General features: G+C 39.4%; 1 protein-coding gene across 5 annotated transcripts in view; it reads right to left on the bottom strand.

The window, feature by feature from the left end:
• The window catches only part of UPF2 (UPF2 regulator of nonsense mediated mRNA decay), a 132,867-nt gene that overhangs the window by 75,014 nt on the left and 34,659 nt on the right, over positions 1 to 23,194 (bottom strand). For all 5 annotated transcript variants that reach the window (XM_073328768.2, XM_073328763.2, XM_073328766.2 and 2 more), the window contains 5 exons: positions 19,235 to 19,338; positions 18,096 to 18,181; positions 6,738 to 6,846; positions 5,226 to 5,339; positions 3,896 to 4,012 (listed from right to left, as the gene is read on the bottom strand). In XM_073328768.2, the coding sequence (XP_073184869.1) occupies positions 3,896 to 4,012; positions 5,226 to 5,339; positions 6,738 to 6,846; positions 18,096 to 18,181; positions 19,235 to 19,338 (530 nt within the window). The remainder of the gene's footprint in view (positions 1 to 3,895; positions 4,013 to 5,225; positions 5,340 to 6,737; positions 6,847 to 18,095; positions 18,182 to 19,234; positions 19,339 to 23,194) is intronic.

Below are 23,194 nucleotides of genomic sequence, written 5' to 3'. Positions count from 1 at the left end.
TTTATCTTGACTTGTAAACTTGTACTAACTACAAGTGATGCAATACAGCGAGAGAAATGTCTTTAAAAGGATAAAAGACCCATTTTGTTTTCCAAGCACATATACCAGATTGGGGAAGTGGACACACTTTACTGCTGCGCGTAAGATACAGAAAAACGATCATACTATGCAAATACATTATTTTTTAAATAATGGATCAGGACTTGAACTTGAAGTACATACAGGTATATAGCATATACCCACTAACCCCAACTGATAATTATGTTTACCCACTGTGATAATCAGCTCCAGACACTCCAACAGGAGTGCAGAAGTTTTAAACCCCAGAAATGAACAGTTGAACCAACCAGTTGAATACTGTATTATTGTACTATAAAAGTGTATCAAGTAAGGTCTTTTATGAAAGTTTGTAATGTTCTGAACTTGATGGTTATTATGAGATATGTATACACACTGTGGTTATGAATCTATGTATTTATGTATACAGAAAACTGTTCGTAACCTGTACTACAATTTCAACTATACCTCACAGCAAGGAGAGGCACCTCCAGGTGTTTACACAAAACCAGTTCCAAGTAATGATCCTGGTCCAGCCAGGAAGAGACAATGGTGAACCATGAAAGTTAACGGAAAGACATTGGGACATCCCAGTTCTCAAAATAACAGAGGATTTCCACACACTGAATAAACATGAGTCACCATGGACTAAGAAAAAAAGGAAAAAAGCGTTTTAAAAGCAAGCTTATGTTTGAGATTTGGCATCCAGAACCTGAGGGACAGTCTTCAAGGCAGAATGCACTCTGTGAAGGATGGATCCCAACTATGGCTAGAGGGTACGCTGGGAAAAACTGTTCAAAGGCGATGGGTAACTTGTATAAGAAAAGGGATTTTATCGAATATAGACGTGTAAATCTGAAGTTGCTTCTTTATGTTTATTTTCTGTGTAACTTGTATATGATAACTTCCCTTCCTATTTCATCTTTGAATCTGTGTTTTTTCTATTAAATAAACTTTTTGTTTATTTTTACCAAGCAGGTCTGCGGTGTGTTAACTGTGTGCAGCGTGGGTGCAAAAGTGAGCTGGTAACTGGAGGGCTGATTTCACACCTTCAGGAGTTATGAACCAGAAGGGAAAAGTCAGAGTGTCTGACAGTTAAGAACTCAGGGAGGATGGACGTGAGGAGACTCGAGCCTGGAAGGATGGTTGATGTCACTCTGCAAGGAAACTAGGCTGGTGGAAGCCAGGGTGAAACCTTGTGCTTGTGGGCAGGCTACTGATGTCAGGGATCTGAAACAAATCTGCACTGCATAAAGGTACCCAAGGTTATGGGGAAGGCAGTGAAAGAACTCCTTATCTGTTTGGGTGACACCCAAAACATCACATTCTCTCGCACCCCCTTTCTTTCACTTCTGCACCACTAAAACAAGGGACATCAAATTCAAAGCTTCAACTGCATGAACTAAAGGCTCAAGAGGCAGCAGCTCTTTGACTCCAATTCTCTTTGTTGGGAACTCAATGGGGAAAGTCACCACTGACCCATAATCTCTGGAGACTGAGTGGGTAGAATGGAGAGCCTGGAAAAAGAGAAGGCCCTGCCTTCCTCTGCAAAACAGTAATGGGATAAGAGCTGCAGGAGAAATTAAGAACTATCCCCTTGCACTAAGGAGCTAAAACCCTGGACTGAAAACCCTGAATATTCAGTGCCTTTACAGAAGGCTGCTTTTCATAAGAGTACTAAGCTTCTTTAGAGATGGTAATATGTTTTGTTAGCCTATTCACTGGACAATTTAACAGTCTTTTTGATAAGTTCATGCTGAACAAATAAATCTGTTGTAGTTTATAATAGTAGATAAAAGTTACAGCCTGGAAACATGCAGTTATGTTACCTATTGATTTAAACCTTTCATTTGCATTAAAATTACCTAAACTGAAATACATCTACTTCTCCCATAACTCAGACGCATAGATCTGAAGGCCAGAAGGGATCATTCTAATGTTTAGTCTAACCTCCTATATAAACAAAGGCAAACTCACAACTCACTCTATTTGCCCTCTATCTGCTTGCCCAGCTCCTGTCTTCAATCTTATTTCCTCCTACTGATTATTTTTGTCACTGAATCTTTTTTTATATCATGTTCAGCTTAGTTATTTGGTCTCTTTAACCAGACCTTAAAATTGTTCTCCAGACCTGAAATCTTGGCATCGTCTTAGAACTCAAAATTATAGACCAAAAACATGGAAGAAAAAAGTCAATCTATCTTCATTTCTAGGTCATTGCCAGCGTTTGTCCTCACATCAACACTGCCTCTGGTGACATCTCTTTTCATGCTTTAAGTATATCCATCTCAACAACTTCAATTCCCTCTTTTACAATCTTCATTAATCCTTTTCTCTTAAAAGTTCAGATTTTGTTACTCTGTTGAATGAGACCATCACTTCCACAACCTTCTTCTACTCCACTTAACAAGTTGCTCTCCTAGTTAATGAACTCTGAACTAACTTATTCCAAACTACTCCTCAACTACTAACTATTGTCTCCCCAGGCCACTCACTCCAATTCCTCCAGTCTCATCCTCAGTCTTCTCCCCATGATTCTATATTGTCACTTCTATCTAAAAGGCAATCCCCATTTTTTCCCAATAAACTAAATTCTCTAAGTCTTTCCTGGAAATCACAAGGATACTTATAAGTAACTGGAGTTCTCCAATAAACAGGATATTCAGAAAGCCACCATCCTTGCAGGTGAAATATGGAAACATAGCCAGCACTGAACAGGTTGCAAAAGGTCAAAAAGGCACTGAGGTCTACAATGTAACACTGGGCAGTGCTAAGTGTTTGTGTCAGCACATCATCATAAAAGATACAGACACTAAAATGGAACCGTTGTGTGCCAAAGGAGTCAGACTGATGTAACAGTGTTAAAGTTTAAGAAACTTGTCCATCTCCTCTATGGCTTCAAGAGTAAGCTACACACATATTCCAGTGTCTCTGAAAGAAAAGTCCTGTCCTAAAAACAGCATGTGCTGGGCTGTAAAGACTTCTCAATAATACTTACACCCTACTTCTAAAAGTCAGTCTCCACTCTGATGCATAGAAATTTATAGGACCCTAAAAGTTTGAAAATAAAAACTCTAAACAGCAATTACATTTTAAGCTATACAAAAACCCAAAATTATCCAAGAAAACATCTGTTTCAACAGCTCAAAGATCAACAGCAGACACATGAAAAAAACCAAAATGGAAATGGAGCCTGCATTTCTCATGTTATAGCTGCAATCTCTGCATCCTAGAGCTCTTCAGTCTAGTGACTTTGGTGAGATTCTAACTGCTTCTAAGGGCTTGTCTACATTACCCACTGGATCAATGGGCAGCGATCGATCCAGCGGGGGGTCTATTTATCACGTCTAGTCTCGACGCAATAAATAGACAGCCAAGCGCTCTCCCGTCGACTCCGCAGTGAAGACACCGCGGTGAGTAAATCTAAGTACGTCGACTTCAACTACGTTATTCACGTAGCTGAAGTTGCATAACTTAGATCGATCACCTCTCCCTCAGCATAGACCAGACCTAAGAGTCCAAGGTCTGAGCAGCTCAGCACTCAGTTCTAAAAGTAGGAGCTCGTGGATGCAATTTCATATGGGAAAACTTTCCTTTTTGCTTTAGATCACAAATTAAGTCTGAACATTTTTGTGGTGTTTTCTATTATGAATACTATTTACAAACTCTGTTATAGTAGTGGATAAAATCTAATGAAAGTTTGCATTAGTTGATGTTACAGTAGTTATGGCCATTATTGCCAGGTTGTATGACAAACTGCAAAACAAAGAAAAGACAATGATGACAGGTGAATTCAGTACATGATTTTCTACAATAAAATGGCTATAGTTTATCTTACCAAAAGAACACTTGTTCTTAAGTGAGACTCTGGTGATCTAAATAGGAATCTTCCACACGTTTCCAGCAGAGTACATGCCATTTCAATATGGTGATGAGAAAAGTCTGACAGAAGCATCTGTGTAAATATACACACAGTCACCACATTTTGAATCTCTATTTCCACTAATAAGAACACTAATAAATATGATTTTATTAACTAGACAGTTATTAATATAACTATTTTTAAAAACTGAAATGCTATTTCATCTCAATTTGAGTGCTAAGATACTGGCAACTTATCTCATGCCATTTCATTATGAAACTTCCTTTTAATAAGAAAGTAATATTCTAAAGTGGTGGTTTAGGTTCCAGATATAGGATTTGTACATTTAAAAAAAATAGGATGTTTACAGAACCTACTATAGAAAGCTCCTAACTTTTAAAAAAATAATAATGCATACTTTTTAAAAATAATTCATACCTGCTTTAAAATTTGCTCTGCTGGATTGGAAAACCAACACTTAATATTGTACAACCACATGAGTACCCAAAAGTGAAATTAACTAATCTAGTTTTATTGTTTAAGCTGAGCAACAGGTAAAAGAATAGAACTTTGCATTGTATAGTACTATCCAGATACTCACCAGCTTCTAGAGAAACTGCATAAATGATTAGTTTATCTGAGTTTTAAAATTCAGTTTTAATAACTGAAGAGATTTTAAAATTACCACCACCAACACCAGAAGCTAGTTGAAAACGTATTGTACCTACAATGTCCTGTTATAAACACCTTATTTTAAACATTTTATTTTATTTTAAAAATCTGAGTTAAAATCAATTGTGAAGCGAAGATAAACAATCAGACTTAACCTTAATACCACATATGCATCTGGGACTAAATATCTGGAGCTCAGTGTTCTGAGCTGATTTATTTCTTCCTCAACAAATGGCACATGCCTACCTACTGAGATGGCATATCAGCCTCTCTTTTACAGTCACTAACAAGTTTCCTTTTTATTGGAGAAGTAGTAAAAAACAAAGTAATAACAAAAAGCTCATTTCCAGCTCTCCAAGGAAGTTTGGATGGATGATTAGGGATTGCTTACAACTATCTTCTGAGAAAAACAATTAGCAGCAAGTCATTTTCTCATATCCCAGTAGGGAAGAATATTGTAATAGATTTTTACTATTGGAGATTAAAGTAACAAGAAAATCAAGGTTCCAATACTTTATGCAACGTAATAAAAATCTTTAACAATGGAAAAATGGAGGATAGGGATGGGAAGATGATCTTATGCATTACAAACAAGTACTGTACTTTTCTAACTACATGTCTTACCAACACTAACCTTTAAACAATGCAGGGTGTCATTTTTGGAGAACATCTTAAACTTGGCAAGCTCTCCAATAAATCTCACAGTTTTATTTTTTGTTTCAATATTGATCTGGTCCTTTTTTCTCACCTAAATAAAGAGGGAAATATATATGCATTTAATTTTAATCTCTCAGAAATATATATCTTTTATGTATTTCTAATATATTTCCTTACATTTTAGCATACTTGTTAAGGCTGAGAGTTCAGAAAGTTGGAAATTTCCCGTCTGATTCCCCCCGACTTCACCTGTCTTCACCTGTCTCTGGCTCCCTACCTTCCCCCTCTAATTTGGCTATTCCACTCAAACTTCCCCCGTTCCCCTGATTTGGCTAACCCTACAACTCCCCCACATCATCTCTGCTCTGGCTCTTCAGTGTCTCCATCTCTGAACTTCCTTCCTACCTAGATTATAACATGGTCCCCCAAAATACCGATAGCCTTAGAAACATGGCTAGTGTGACACTCTACATCACCCTGCCCAACATCACTGTAGCATTCTATAGGTGGAGTCTATAGTTAGTGTTCTGAAGGGAGCAGCCAAAATCAGGAGTCCCCAAACCAAACTGGTAGAGTTAACAGGACTGTCTTAACCAAAGTGATGACTGTTTCATTAAAAGAAATTTTAAAAATGTACTGATGGACACTAATCAAAATATTATTTAATAAAATACAAATAATGAAATTCCCCCTGCACTCAAACCGATACTTTGGCTTTAGCATAAACAATAATTAACTTAAGTTCATTTTAAAAACTATCATACATTTAAATAGTCCACATATTTGTTCTGTTAACTGATGCCACTAGAGAAAACAGATTTTGAGCGATCCATAATAAAGTTTAGGGGGAAACACTGAAAAAATAGTGGTTGTCCACCATAATTTTGTAATCAAATTTAAATATAGTGCAGGAAACAAGACTGAGAAATAACTTGGTGAAGAACTATGTTCTCAGATTTCTAACCTTCTTACATTCCAATATTTTTCTTTCTTGACATTTTTGAAAATGGATGCAGTAGGACTAATAAAGCACAATATATAGCAGACATCTTTTTGTAAAACAAACTAACTGCTATTAATACAGGTCAATGTCAATTTTAACTGTGAACTATAAATGCTATTCTATAACATTATTTCTAGTTTTTGCAGCTTCTGCCCTAGCTTTTATGTAATTTCTAAATCATGCTACCATCTGAACTAAGTTTAATTGCGGTTTAATATTGGAGCTTGAAGAAGACACTATATGAATGTGTATAAATAAATGACATGCAGTCTGTCAAAAAGGTTATTCAATGTACAAATGAATCCAACATATAATAACAAAGCAATATGATTAGAAAATAAGACTTCTGAGCTACCTGACTATTTTGTTATGTTTGAGTCAGCATCTTCTTTAGTGAAAATAATATAACTTATAACAAGCATTTTTTTTCAAAAGATGGTATATCAGATTTCTTAATCTGTATGCAGTAAAACAAACCAAACATACATGAAATCTGAAATCCCCTTTCAGCATGGAACAAAGATCCTCTGCTACATCAGACATACAGGGATGCAATGTGCCAACCAGCCTTGCATAAAATGGAAGCAAATCCAACCTGTAAACAAAAGTTACACACATGTATAAGATGAGGACAAAGCACAGATCTAATTCAAGTTATATAAAAATGTATTTATGCCCACAGATATACATACAACTACCAATTTGTGTGTGGAAAGGACAGTGCATGACTATGGGCATGTATGTAGAGTTACATTCAGTGTATTGGCTTATACTTTTACTAGTTATATTGCTACTTCCTATTACAATATTTGATTCCCTTTAGATATTCCTGCTTTAAGTGAAAAACTCAGCTCAACCTTAACTATGGAATGCTGAGCAGAGCTTCTATAGTAATATGTACACCTATCCTTCGTGAATTTCTATATGCAAGAGAAATTCAAAAGGAAATTAAGAAGCCTAGAAGTATTCTAAATGGTAGCATTTCCTGCGGGAGTGCAGACAACTCCCATAATAGGTAACCAGAAATATGCATTAAGAGGCAAACATACCAGTGAGACACAAAATCCTATACTGTTAAGCAAACTAATATCCGAACAGCTGTAACAGTGTTAATAATTAAAAGAAAACTCCAGAGAAGGCAATCATGCATATACTGTCACCAGCTGTGGGGGAAAAAAACAAACTAAAATAATTGCTCTTTCAGTCTCAGTATATAAGCATTTATTTTACAAATTGTTAAAAACTCTACCTTATTTCCCTGTAAGTTTTCCCTTGACTACATCCCCTCATTACCATTCTGATGTGTTGCTGTCACTATTTTCTCCCCATCTTTTCACTTTTCAGTTGTTTTAGTGTACAGTTTATATTTTGATTAATCTTTCTTTTCTCCTTGTTCTTTCACTTTCAAACACTAAGCTCAAAACCTGATCTGTTTCTAAAAGTTTAACAAGTTCCTGTAAATCCTTTTGAAAAAATGGATGATCTGTTCAGTCATATAGTCCCACTTGCAAAAAGGTAAGCTTTGGAAACCAGAGAGCCTGGGAATCACAAAACTATGAAGAGCAACTTCAAAAACAAACAAACAAAAAATCTTCCCCTTATGCCAAACAATTTTAAGATATATTAGGAGCTAAACTCTAGAACAAGTCCAGTGCTATAGAGGAGCAGTAAAGAAGAGAAGGTGCCTTAAAATCATTTACAGACAAGAGAGGTGAGCAGTTGTGAACAGAGAACGGATCTTTTTCAGGATTACACTTTAAGAAGGCTGGTTCTCCTATACTAGTAGGACTGCAGAGAAACACTTCTATTAGTTTAACATCTTAAAGTAACATTTTAAAACTTAAGTAGTTTTTTTGAGTGTTTTTAAAATCAAAACACATGGAAGGCTCAATCTGCAAGGTGCTGACCACTTTGGCTCTGAACCTGCAAAACATTTAAGCACATGCTTATATGTTTTACTAAATTTACTACAGAACACTGAAGTACTGAGGACTTAAAGAATACGGTAATTATGTAATGTTAAACTACTTTACGTTTATGTAGCATCTCTCCCCCAAAGGAAATACTTTACAAATTAAACACCCACTGGAATCATGTCACCACTAAAGTTCAACTATTTCTGGATTAGAGGGCAGCAGCCAGACAGAAAACAAGTGTAGATAGCACACATCGCACAACAAGGGGCTGAGGAGAAACACTGTGCAATGTCTCCCAGGAAAACCTTTACGAGGTATGAAATCTTTAACATCCACATAGAGGAGACAGGAGCTTGTCCATTTAAATTTTCAGCTCAACTGCACAGTAAGTTACACAGCACTCTACAGCTCAGAAAGACAGAAAGCCAAGCTGACTCTTAATGATGCACAGAAATCTCAGTGAAAGTTAACACACGCTTCAGTTAAGTGTTAAATGGCTTTTATTCTCCCTCTTGTTAAACAATAAAAAGTTTACTAGAACAGGTAGTCAAGGATACTCGGCACAGCTAATTAATACCACATTATCAACATTATCCATTAACTCCATGAGAAGTCTGAAATACTCAAACAAAAAGAAATGCTTTTGCTGGGTTCCGTTTTATTTGAGGGTATTGTTTTTCCTGGATGCTCAATTCCTCTTTCTTAAAAGGAAAAACATGAAGTTTTGTTTAGAGCTAAAGTACTTGAATGTTAAGAGCCATTAATTAATATTATATCCTTAAACCCAACATACTTGGGAAAATTAAGCCTTAGAGCAGGGGTTCTTTCTCAGCCCCCCCGCCAATGCAATAAAAACTCCATGGCCCAGCTGTGCCATAACAGGTGTTTTTTTCTACATATAAAAGCCAGGGCTAGCATTAAGCAGCAGCAAGCAGGTCAATTGCTCAGCGCCCCACACCACAGGGGGCACCGCAAAGCTAAGTTGCTCAGGCTTCGGGTTCAGACTTGGGTGGTGGGGCTCAGGGTTCTGGGCTGCAGTCCCTTGCTGCAGGACTTGGACTTTCTGCACTGGGACCTAGAGAGTCTAATGTCAGCCATTCTTGGCAGTCTCCCTAAAGCCTGCTCGCAGTCCCCTCAGGGACCCCAGTTGAGAACCACTGCCTTAGAGCACACTGCCGCTGTTCCATTGGAGAACACAAAAGGTTTCTTTATTGGGGAAAATACTAAGAGCATGCATTTCCAAATAGGTGAAATATAGTAAAGAAAAGCCTGAGGTCAACTACTGTGAAACTGGCAACCAGCAAGATCTGGTCTATTCTTTTTCTCACACACACTGATACAAGTTTACAGTGTGCAATAGTACCACCTATTGGTACCTATATTTTGTAAATTCATGCTCTAATTCAAATTGTTTTCATTTGATCATTTTCCTCATCTCAGATAATATCTACCCTTTTTTGAGGAGGGGGAAATATAATGAACTGGGTCCGCTGTTTCTTCTTTCACTCACTAAGATCTGGCCTCATGGACGAAGCATTCTGTGAAGTCTATCCCCAGCACTTTGAGCAAGGTCAAACAAAACCACTAGTGAGACACACAGTGTTGTTTCATCCCTTGACCTTCTTGGTGCAGGTACTCCAGACTGAATCATACCCTGATTTTGGATCCCTGTGTTACACTGCCATTAGAACATTAGGCTGGCCTGCATTTATACCCGTTGAGACACATTTCTGGGATATCTTAGTCCCCTGGAGGTTTTTAAAATACTGATCTTACAATATGAAGACCTAGCTCAATTAAAGCTATACATGTGGCTTCTTCAAATCAGGTGTCTTCAAAATTACAAGGTAAAAAAACAAAGATCTTGGGTACTTGGAAAATAGGATTCTTCCAGAGGGGCATCTTAAGGACATGTAAATTTAGGTAACACACAATAAAAAATAACCACCTCATACTTCAAATCATAATTCAATTAACTAAAATGTATTCATAGGATCTAAATAGTTCAATGCTCTTACCCATATACTGATCAACAGTCACAAAATATTGACTGATGATGTCAACTCCTTTCTTACTGCCATCAATCAAGACAGTGGGAATGATCACAACAAATTATGCCACTGACTTTTCATGCTTCTCAACAATGGGTTTTCTTGCCTTAGCGAAAAAGGCTCAATAACCTAAGCAAAGCCCTCAGAGGCATTCATCCGGAAATGTAAAGTCCTCAGGAACAGGGATATGCTAACCTTCAGTTCAACAAAAAGCTGACCTTGTTACTGATACTGACAAGCCAAGGAGTTGAAAGAAAGTAAATAAGTTTTTTTTTAGAAGTTAGTTTAAATTTAAATAAAAAATGCAGAGCTTTCACCTTTGAGAAGAAAACTAATATCTCTTGACTTAAAAATAACTAACGCTCAAAATTTCAATACCTTATGGGCAATAGCTTTCTCAATCCAAGATGTCATTTTAACCTTAACACATTAAGAAATATTAGACAATGGGAGTACTCAGAACCCATAACAGAAACTTTCATTATCTCTTATTCTAGAATTCAAAGTCTACTAGAATTTAAAACCGAGAAGACCATGCAAATTTTTCTATTGATGGAGAATACCAACAGGATTGCAATATGCAAATAAACCAAAATTAACTGTTTTACTGGACAGATGTAACAATCCAGTTAGCCAACAATAAATTATCCATAATTGTCTTGAAATCAAGGGTAATACTGTTTTAACTACTGTACAGCTGCTTTGTAAAAATAAAATTACCCTGGATTAATCTATTAATATTTAGTTTTAAATGGGTACTTTTTAATTACAAGTATGAAAGCTACTTGAATGCTAGCAAGCAAAATCTTGGTTAACTAAGACATTGTGTACTGTTGTGGTCAGCTGAAGAATTTAAATGTGCCCCATTCATAAACAACCACACTGTGCAATGCAGTACTATTCTGACACCAATTTTCATTCAGTTGAAAAACAAAACTGCCTTTTTATTTTTTTGCCAAATAGGGTGTGAAGAGTATCAAAACACTCTATCCTAACAACAGAGTCAGAAAGCCTACAAAGAGCAACACTGAATAATAATGTACTTAAAAAGTTGATTATGGGTGCACGAAACTGTTCACATTAATCAGTAAGTGCATAAATGCAGTGTTTTGCATGCAGTAGCAAAGAGTTCATGGGGGAAGTGGTTCTTTAACAACTAATACCTATTTGAACAGAAAAAAAACAAAAACCACTTTTAAAATAAAAGAACCACCTTTGTCTAATCTTACTGTTTTGGATATCAATGTAATAATTCAGACTATATGACTTGAAATAAGTACAATTATCCAGGAAGACTAAATGTATTTGAAATATACTTTTTATTCTACTTTCTAGAAGGATGCTGTTCTTCTGACCTTTTAAATCAAGGACAGACACATAATGCTTTCTGACATTTTGTTTTTCCACTGACATTATGGAGGGATGTTGGAAATTCCTGGAAATGGTAAGTATAGTTTGTAGCAGCAGTACAAAAAGGCAGCTAGCATACTGGGATGCATCAACTTGGCATCCCTCAGAGAAGAGTCTGTTAAGGAACAATTTGTAAGTTTTTAGGGTAGGGAATGTGCTATTTACTTTAGTAAAGCATGTTAATATTTTATTGTATAATTATATATTCTTGGCACTATATGCTGTACATAACACAGCATGTAGAATTCTTACAAAAATACTAAAAGTCTGGTTTAAAACCAAAAGAAAAAAGAGTGAGTTTCTCCTTACCAACTCCAATAGATTATACTGAAAGAAATCTAAATAGGAGAGACTGTCAGCTGGGGCTTCAGCACAATGAGCGGAGGGGCTGCTAGGTATGATCCTCACAGCCCCTCACCGACACACGAGGAGCTGCTACCCAAGGGACTGCAAACAGCATATCTGCCAGCTCTGCTCTTCCTACTGCAGCCCCAGTCAGTGTTCCATCTGTATCTCCATGGCAGATACTCTTACTGTGACTAGACACCTGTGGTTCAGAGCAAGCAGACCAACAAACATACCATCAGTGGTTCTCCAGCTGACTAGCACAACTAGTTAGGCATCACAGGAAAAAGGTAAGGGAACAAGGGCAGTGCACAGAATGCAGACTAAGCTAGAAATCTACAGCTGGATCATTGTCCAGTTGAGAACCCACATAGCAGGAGAGGGACATTTCCAGGAGGAAACATGGGAAGGGCATGTGGCAGAATGGATACTAAGGGAGTCATAATGGGCAAAAGGGGAACTGTACAAGATCTTAGCGAACAAAGTATTAGTTCTCTCTCAGCACCGATTGTACTCGTTATCAAATATTAGTAATTGGCAGATTAACGCTGATCTGTCAGATTCACATTTTGAATTCTTCTAGGAATTATTTCAGTAATTGTGTTTGTTCTATGTTAGAACAAAGAATGCACTCTTCAGAATAAATGAAAGATGCTCAGAAAGAGAACTGTGTTTATGAATCAGCCTTTGATAATCTTGAAACCTGCTCAGGGATCATTAAAGAAGGATTCTGGGTGGACTCCTCCTGAAGGTCGAAACAACAGACTGGACTTCTATATTGAGTGCTTCTGCTGACGTGCACTGGCTGAAATTGTGGAAAAGCAGCATCACTTGCCCCATAACCTCAGCTGTGCAGAACACAATGCCATCCACAGCCTCAGAATAGGTCGGAATATAAACAAGAGGCTGCTAGGCAGCTCTCCAACACCACTTTCTACAAGCCATTACCCTCTGATCCCACTGAGGGTTACCAAAAGAAACTACACCATTTGCTCAAGAAATTCCCTGAAAAAGCACAAGAACAAATCCGCACAGACACATCCCTAGAACCCCAACCAGGGGTATTCTATCTGCTACCCAAGATCCATAAACCTGGAAATCCTGGACGCCCCATCATCTCAGGCATTGGCACCCTGACAGTAGGATTGTCTGGCTATGTAGACTCCCTCCTCAGGCCCTAGGCTACCAGCACTCCCAGCTATCTTAGAGACACCACTGACTTCCTGAGGAAACTACAATCCATCGGTGGTCTTCCTGAAAACACCCTCCTGGCCACTATGGATGTAGAAGCCCTCTACACCAACATTCCACACAAAGATGGACTACAAGCTGTCAGGAACAGTACCCCTGATAATATCACGGCAAACCTGGTGGCTGAACTTTGTGACTTTGTCCTCACCCATAATTATTTCACAATTGGGGACAATGTATACCTTCAAATCAGCAGCACTGCTATGGGTACCCGCATAGCCCCACAGTATGCCAACATTTTTATGGCTGATTTAGAACAACGCTTCCTCAGCTCTCGTCCCCTAATGCCCCTACTCTACTTGCGCTACATTGATGACATCTTCATCATCTGGACCCATAGAAAAGAAGCCCTTGAGGAATTCCACCATGATTTCAACAAGTTCCATCCCACCATCAACCTCAGCCTGGACCAGTCCACACAAGAGATCCACTTCCTGGACACTACAGTGCTCATAAGCGATGGTCACATAAACACCACCCTATACCGGAAACCTACTGACTGCTATTCCTACCTACATGCCTCCAGCTTTCATCCAGACCACACCACACGATCCATTGTCTACAACCAAGCTCTACGAGATAACTGCATTTGCTCCAACCCCTCAGACAGAGACAAACACCTGCAAGATCTCTATCAAGCATTCTTACAACTACAATACCCACCTGCTGAAGTGAAGAAACAGATTGACAGAGCCAGAAGAGTACCCAGAAGTTACCTACTACAGGACAGGCCCAACAAAGAAAATAACAGAACGCCACTAGCCATCACCTTCATGCCCCAACTAAAACCTCTCCAACGCATCATCAAGGATCTACAACCTATCCTGAAGGACGACCCATCACTCTCACAGATCTTGAGACAGGCCAGTCCTTGCTTACAGACAGCCCCCCAACCTGAAGCAAATACTCACCAGCAACCACACAACAGAACTACTAACCCAGAAACCTATCCTTGCAACAAAGCCCATTGCCAACTGTGTCCACATATCTATTCAGGGGACACCATCACAGGGCCTAATCACATCAGCCACACTATCAGAGGCTCGTTCACCTGCACATCTACCAATGTGATATATGCCATCATGTGCCAGCAATGCCCCTCTGCCATTTCCATTGGCCAAACTGGACAGTCTCAATGTAAAAGAATAAATGGACACAAATCAGACGTCAAGAATTATAACATTCAAAAACCAGTTGGAGAACACTTCAATCTCTTTGGTCACTCGATTACAGACCTAAAAGTTGCAATTCTTCAACAAAAAACTTCAAAAACAGACTCCAACGACAGACTGCTGAATTGGAATTAATTTGCAAACTGGATACAATTAACTTTGGCTTGAATAGAGACTGGGAGTGGATGGGTCATTACACAAAGTAAAATTATTTCCCCTCGTTTATCTCCCCCGCCTCCCCCCCACTGTTCCTCAGACGTTCTTGTCAACTGCTGGAAATGGCCCATCTTGATTATCACGACAAAAGGTGTGTCGTCCCCAACCCCGCTCTCCTGCTGGTAATAGCTCACCTTAAATTGATCACTCTGGTTACAGTGTGTATGGTAACACCCATTGTTTCATGTTCTCTATGTATATAAATCTCCCCACTGTATTTTCCACTGAACGCATCCGATGAAGTGAGCTGTAGCTCATGAAAGCTTATGCTCAAATAAATTTGTTAGGTTCTAAGGTGCCACAAGTACTCCTTTTCTTTTTGCGAATACAGACTAACATGGCTGGTACTCTGAAACCTGCTCAAAACTTGGATTCACATTAAACAAATAAAACCAGAAAGGCATTTGGACTTCAGCCCCATTGTAATCAGCACAAGTTTCTCTGCAGTGATAAAAGTATTATACCATTTCCATTTTTCAAATAAGGTTCTGGAAACATACAGTAACACTTGTTCCATTTCCCATGCTTGCATCCCTCCAACATGCTGTAGAGATAAGACTGCTCAAATTAATCGTTAGCTCTAGCTGTTAAAAGCTGTTTATTTTGTTTTTTTTCAATGAGCCACTAAAGAGTAGAGGATAATAATGACCTAAAATCCATGTAAAAAAGAGACTTATCTTGTTAGGCATAATGTTAATTTATTAAATATTACATCTTGTAAATTCAGTATAATTTGGCAGGTATTACAGTGAAGGCAAAGAGGAAAAGGAAAACTGAGTTAAGCACAGTATAATGTGGTGTTATAAAAAAAGGACAGGCTTTTTAGGCTTGGTCTACACTAGAGAGAACTGAAATGCACCTTGCATCCACAGGCAAACATGTTCAATCAATTTGTTGCCTTTCCGATAATCTATTTAAGTTACCCCGATAACTTGCAAGGACAAGGGGTCAGCTGATTGCTGGTGAGGACACATCCCATTAACACAAATAGTACAATGAGCTCTAACAACTGTCATCTTTTGACAGCTCCACCACTAAAGAATTAGATGAGCACATCTTTCTAATCTCAGATGCAAAGCAGACATTCAGGTTAACACCAGGATAATCAGTATGCAAAAGCATGGCCATTACACAAGAATAGAAGGTCCTTCGAATAGTACATACTAACAGGATGCAAAGATGGGCTGGAAGATAGCTATTGCACCATGTACAGTGAAAGCTTTGTTATCTGGCATGTTGGGAGAATGGGGGTAAGTCAAAAATTCCAGTTAACTAAGAGGGAGGGAGTTTGGGTGTGGGAGAGGGCTCAGGGCTGGGGACTGGAGGAAGTATGGACTCTGGGAGGGAGTTTGGGTGCAGGAGGGGGCTTGGAGCAGGGGGTTCGGGCGCAGGAGGGGATCCGGGTGGTGGTCACCTCGGGCGGCTCCACGCAAGCGGCAACATGTCCCTGCTGCTCCTAAAGTGGCTAGGCAGCTCTGCAGGCTGTCTCCTACTACAGGCACCGCCCCCACAGCTCCCACTGGCCATTGTTCCCCACCAATGGGAGCTGTGGAGCCAGGGCTCAGGGCGAGGTGGGGGCAGTGCAGAGCCACGCAAGGTGAGCGCCGCCTGGATCTGGTGCCCTCTCCCCCAACCACCAGCTCCATGCCCCCTCCCGCACCCAAACTCTCTCCAGCAGCCCAGCCCCGCATCACCTATTGTACTCCAAACCCCTTGTGGACATTCCTCTGCCTAGGAGCAGCAGTGACATGTTGCCGCTTCCAGAGCCAGGTAGGGAGCCTTCCGGCCCCGTGCCAACTGGACTATAAACTGGATTTTCAATGAAGATCTGAAATGCTGGTTTATAGAACTCTCTGGTTGTTAAAGTGCCGGATAACACAGCTTTTACTGTATACAGCTTTTTAAATGGAAAAAATGGTTTATTCATAGCACTTAATACAATCCTGATTGGACTAGGACCATAAACAAGACATTTTTTAAGAGACTGTTCTCTTGCACGAAGTACTACCTGTTATGGTCAGGGTCACATGAGGAGAGGCAGATCAAAGTAACATGAAAATTACAAGGGAGGGACTCTAGGAAGATACAGAGAGATGACACAAGAAATCTGAAAATCCAAGGCTGCAACATTAACACTGCCTGTCAAAAGATGAGATGAGATGTTGGCGGCAATGCACACACTAGAAATGTAAGATTTTTTTCTTCATGACAGGCACATAAGGTGCACCTATCTAGATGAGCTTTGGCAGAGAGTAAGGCTAGATACATTACACAGGTCAACTTGTTCGGTTTAATATAATTTTCTCTATATATATTCTTAAAAAATTATTTTTTTAAAAACATGCCATTTGAGTCTTATGCTGTTTGTAGGTAAACTCTCTGACCTCTTAAAACAGGCGGTCAGGGAGAAAACGTTGAAGCTCTTAATTGATAGAATTCCCATCCAAGTGCCACTCAGATAACAGATGTGGTCAGTGAAGGCATGGGAAAAGCTGGCTGACCATATGGAGACACAGAAAGAGGGCACAAAAGGTTTCAGTACAACAAAACTCCCATGACAGCTCAATGGGGTAAAGCTATTATCTTGAGATTATTCATAGCATATAGCAAGATCTCACATAGAAACTAATTACTATACATCACCACTGTATCTTACTGCAACACTTCCCAGGGACAATCCATATAACAAGATTCGAGGATTATCATTCTGCATCACTCTGACGCAAAGAATGAATGCCTTTTGAATCAGTGTGTAGCAATGGAAACAGCTGGAAGCATGGCTGAGAACTCCTTTTTATTAGAATATCACCAAGTTCAATCACCACTGGGATTTGCAGTCTGTTACTGTCCGGTTTTTAAGTTCTTGACATTTTGACTCTATAAATTAGATATGTGTGGTATACAGTAAGGCCGCTATGCCTTACATATTCCAAGAGTCCTAGACCAGAGAGGTTGAGTTACCTCTGATATCACTATGAAAGGTAACTCAACCAATCACCACCCATACCCTACAGCTGAACTGCATGTAACGATTTCATTGGTTGTATGAGGGAGAGTGCATAGATAATGGACTACGTGGCCCAAATGCCATACCTGTGCGACAGGATGGACTTTCAGCTACTAGTATTGAAGTTCTCCTGAGTGACACGTGAACTTCTTTTTCCTGGAAAAGCTTTATTTTTTATATCATTGTTTAAACAAAACATGAGCCACCAAAAGATTATAACCATAACTATCACCAGAAAATACTCGTTGCAAGAGTACCCATACTGAAAATTTTTCCAGTACCAACAACCTTAGTTTGATTGCTGATTTTAAGTTTATCCTTAATCCATAAACAAATACCACCAGAGAAGTGTGCATCACGGGTAAATGTAGTAGATACATGAGACTTCGTAGTTGCACTGGACATTCTTGTCTGTTTAAATCACGAAAGCAAAGTTAAATGAAGTGTTACTCTACATTCTTTTTTTCTTTTCCTACCTTTGTCTAGGAACTATGAAGAGAGCTCGTACTAACTTTCTTCTATTGGCTTTTGTGTTCATACTCATGCAAAAATCCATTGCTGCCTATAAGAGAAAAGTCAACGTTTCCACCTTTAAACTTGAATTTCTACACATAAAGCAGTAAAACGTATGTATTCAAAGTGTCTGTTACTTAAATCAAGCTTTTGCTACACGCAATTGCTTAAAAAAAAATCTTCATTTTCTAGCTAGAATTTACACATTCAGAAGACATGAATGTTAAAATCTATACTAGAGAATAGATTGAACCTTTGGACCACTAGATGGAAAATGGAAACTCTGGGCTGATGGGGAGGGAGAGAAAGAATGAGTCAACTGTCTGGGAAACAGTTGCAAGGTTCACTAGCTATGGAGAGAGGCTGGGGAGTTTGCCTTTTCTGTAGGACATACGGCAATTGTGCAGGTACAATAGCTGTTACTGATTAACTCCATATGTGGATGATATGATTCCAGAATAAGAATGCATTATTCTGAATTAACTTAATCCACTTCCTATGAGGATTAAGCCATTTTGGGATAAAGCACTCTTATTCCTGAATAAGAGCATCCACACATGAAATTAATCAGGACTAGCTGTTGCACTTGAAACTCACATTCTACCTTGATTTGAATTAACATTTGTGCGTAGACAGGCCCTAAGTACCATGATCCCCTTACCCAGGTTAATGTCTGATTCTGGATTCTAACTCTCTGGGTAGGCAAGCCCTTACCCAACTGCTGCCTGTATGAGGGAGAGAGGAGGAAGTACTCTCTCAAGATCAGGAAGAGACTCTACACCTGCTAGACTCCAAAGCATGAAGGTATTTCAAAACCAAGCAGCAGAGGTAGTTGATTTGGCCTATACAGGACCTTATGCTCTGATATGGCGACATAAAATATGAAAGAAATAGCCAAGTCAGCTGCCTGGAAAATTCTGAAAATTCTTGTGTAAAAACATGAAAAACCTCTCCTTGAAGCTTATACAGCCTACAATGTTGCTTACAGTTTCTCTTGCGATTACACTGGTACCAAACACCTGAAGTATACTTTTGATCAAATTAACATGCAAGGCTTAGTATTGTGGGATTATGGGAGGATAATATAATAATGTGACTTTACCTTGTCTATGAGGTCTCTGTTGACACAGTTTGGGAGTTGCTGAAGGAAAGCATCTACTATCAGTTTTAAGTGAGACCCAGTACTGGCTTCTTCATCCTCTTGTTCTAGTAGAAAGCAAACAGCCAGCACATTTTATGGTGCACAATAAAAACTATTGTATTTAATTCTCTAAATGTGATACAGGGATCTGTTCAATGCTTACAATACTCACCTATAGATACCTGTGAGGGAGGGGGAAGAGACAAGGAAGTTAACTATTAACTAATCTAAAGGGCTATTGGCTGGATACCTTCCTATTCATGGACTATGAATAAATAAGTATTTTCTACCTGTTAAATTACACTCAGTGGGTGCATCAGCAACTACATATTCTTACCAAGACATGAAAGGTTCTTTCAACTATATGATATGGGTCACAAGAAGATCTGAATGAGGAGAGGCGGGCAATGAAAGAACAGTTACTTACCTTATAGTAACTGTGGTTCTTCAGGGTGTGTTGTCCACATGGATTTCACTTCTGGTGTGCATGTGCCTCATGCACATGAGATCAGATACTTTTGGCCAGCAGCATCCATTGGGGCTGCACCTGCATCCTGAATGCCCTACCACCTCCCCACATAAGGGCATAAAAGGTGGAGTGGGCCCACCTGATCCCTCAGCTCCTTTGGAAATACAGAATCCAGATGGTATAGGACTCCATAATAGAGGGAAAGGAGGGCAGGTCATGGAATCCGTGTGAACAAGACATCTTAAAGAACCACAGTTATTGTAAGGCAAGTAACTGTCCTTTCTTCTGCTAATCCCAACATAGATGCCTTGCAAATTTCAGAAATTGGGATGCTTCTCAAAGAAGCCACAGAAGATGGACTGGTGTCTCACCTATATGGATGGATCTAATCTAGCTATCTCATAGTATGATTTAATAAAATTCAATACCTGCCTAGACAATCTTTGAGTAAATACTGCTTGACATTTAACCTTATCTACAATGCTACTAACAGCCTAGAAGAGCTCCTATCTGCAATATTACAAACAGCCTCCTGAAGAGCCTTGTTTGATGTAAGTAGTATGAGATAGCCCTGTACACATCAAGGGTGTTGGCTTTCCTTTGGTTTGACTGGGACCTGGGGAAAAAACTGGAAAGTGAATCACCAGATTTAAATGAATATCAGACAATTCTGGTAAAATGTAGGGTGCAGCCTAAGAGTCTTTTAGGGACACTATGCAAGGTAGACTAGCCCTGTGGGCCTGAATCTCCCACATGGGTATGAAAGTTGCACAGTGCACAGAAAAGTGGACACTGCAGGTGTTCCATCTCACGGCCATGGTTGGAAAGAAGGAACTGAGAGATGATTGGGCCCACTCTGCCCTTTATGCCATCAGGTGAGGGGAGTATGAGCGCATCCAAAGCACAGGTGCAGCCCCAATGACACTATAGACCAAAAGAATCTGCTCTCAGGTACATGTGCACCAGAAGTGGAATCCATGTGCACAATCACTCAAAGGTGAACTGATGACTCACACAGGGTAGAGGGTCTGGTGGAAACAATGGCATTCAGTGAGAAAGTCCCATGAGCTCCATAGATTGGCAAGACAGACTACAAACGAATGTGTGGAAGTCCTGAGAGGCAGAGGTGCTGGATGTGCAAGTGGAAGCCATATGCTCTTGAAATACCTCTCCTACATACTTGCCAACTGTCTGACATTTAAAACCCATCCTTTGTGCTCCCTGTCCTAGTTATAATCCTGGACAGCTGGTAGAGCAGTTAAAAAGCTGGCCTATTGACCTTGGAGTCTCTGTGGAGAGGAACATATGGGAAGGATGCCTGAGATGGCCTCTTCTAAGCTTCTCCTGTCTACTGGAGCTTCAGAGCTGAGCAGGGCAGCACAACTGTAACAGGGAAGAGAGTCCAGGCAACAGGCAGAAAGTACACTCACCATGCTTCTAAAGTATAGAGGCGGGAGAAGACTGCCTAATCCTTCCCTTAACTATCTTTGGGCTGAGTGGGAGACAGACACATGTGAGTGGGATGCAGAGGAACAGAGAACACATAGAAACTTGGGGAACAGGAATACAAAAGAATTTGTGCAACCCCAAACCTCTTTCCATTGCCAGGAAAGAAAAAAAAAGGGGGGGAGAAGACTGGGCATGAACAATAGCAAGAGTGACAGAGCTCCCTCCTGAAGACAGGAGAACTTAAAACTTGCCATCCTCCATTGAAGATGCCAGAGATAACACAGTAGGCCACTGCACCTCCTCCCTTTCGAAGGCAACTGGTAAGTTGGAGGAGCTATTGAGAGAGGAAGATCTTGTGGTGGGGAGAGAGACAAGGCCCATAAAGGTCTAAATACTTAATTTAACTTCAAACATCGAGGCCCTGAGAATCTATCTATTTCACCAGACTGCACGTAACAGCTCCCAAGCAAGAGGCATTTCATTTTTGGAGAAATGTCTATGGAAATGGATTTAAAATGTCCCCCTCTCCATTTTCTCCTATTTAGGCTTCTCTAGCTATGCTCTCCTGGCTCATCTCCAGAGTTTTCTTTAGTAGCTTCTCATCCTTCCCTCTACCTCCTGTCTGTTAGTATTCCTCATGGTTCTCTCTCCAAACAGCCTCTATACTCTCTGTAGGGGACCACATCTGTTCTTATTATCTCAGCTCCCATCTCTATGGTGATGGCTCTTATAAAAAAAGAACAACAACAAAAACTCTCTCTTTGCTCCACTCCTCTCTCCAACTACCTCTCAGACAACCCTTCTGGAAGGTCCCACTATCATGTCATACTCCATCTACTCCACTTCTAATTTTTTTATGTATTATTTTTACAAGTAACAATTAGAATTACTGTAACTGGAAGAGAGAAAAGAAAAACACTTATTTTGTACACTTGACAGTACGTTATTTCATTGTTTCTCCTGTATAGCCACTCAGTTTCCCCCTTTTATTCCAGGACTCTTTCACAGCAACAAAGAGAAAAATGTTTTAAATAAGAAAAGCTACAAAGATTGGCAGGGGATACCAGTACTGCTGTAGTATCTGAAAATACTTTAAATATTTTTAATTTACTACAAGTCAAGTTGATGGGTTCTTATAATTTTCAGGGGAACAGGCTGATAGAAATGGGAAAAAGACTAGAGCTTTTTGGTCATGAATTATTCCTAATACCTGCTGCTATTGCTATAAGCTATATTTTAAATATTTTATATTTTATATTTTATATAAGCTGCTATTGCTATATTGTGCTATTGCACAAGCTATATTTGCCTCTTCCCTCCCTACTGTCTCAGGGAGCATGGGTTCCACTCCTGCCGACCCCTCTTCCATTAGTATATAACCATGACCACATTCCACCAGCTAATTCTATAGAAACTCTTGGTACTACTTCCCTTGGCTCAGCTGGGCTAGTTGCTAATATCTCCCCTAGAAGCTCCACCCTGTCAGGGAGCAGAGAGTGTTTCAGCCTCTAGGTCCTTTTGGTCTTTGGCCTCTCTGTTTAGAATGCTGACAAAGGAACAAGTTAGTAACAATTATGGATGTGTTTTTTGTGATGTGGTCACCTGTCCACTGTATTAAAGTCATCAAATTAATTTCAAACTGAGCAGCTTTCAGATGCTACTAACAAGGATTGGATTCAAGTTGGTGTCTTGGGTCCTGATTCAGCACTGCACTTAAGCACGTGTTTAACATTACACAAGTTTTTAACTGCTTTGTTGAATTACAGCCTTCGTGAAGAAAGATTCCAGATCATAATTACCAGCTTCCTGAGCCATCCAACCCCTCAGGATAATTCACAGCAAATATTTCTCAACATTTTGGTTTTTTATTTTTATTTTTGTTTCTAGAAAAACTAATAGGATCTAAATAGGATATTGAGTAAACAGGCATAAAATTCAAGCTCATTTTCTGAATGTTCTCTCTGTTGTAGACTACTTGGTATTGAAAACCTATTTTAAACCCT

Source organism: Lepidochelys kempii, chromosome 1 (genome assembly GCF_965140285.1).
Source record: "Lepidochelys kempii isolate rLepKem1 chromosome 1, rLepKem1.hap1, whole genome shotgun sequence".
Lineage (NCBI taxonomy): Eukaryota > Metazoa > Chordata > Testudines > Cheloniidae > Lepidochelys > Lepidochelys kempii.
Note: the sequence above shows the minus strand (reverse complement) of the source record. Positions and strands in the feature narration are given on the sequence as shown.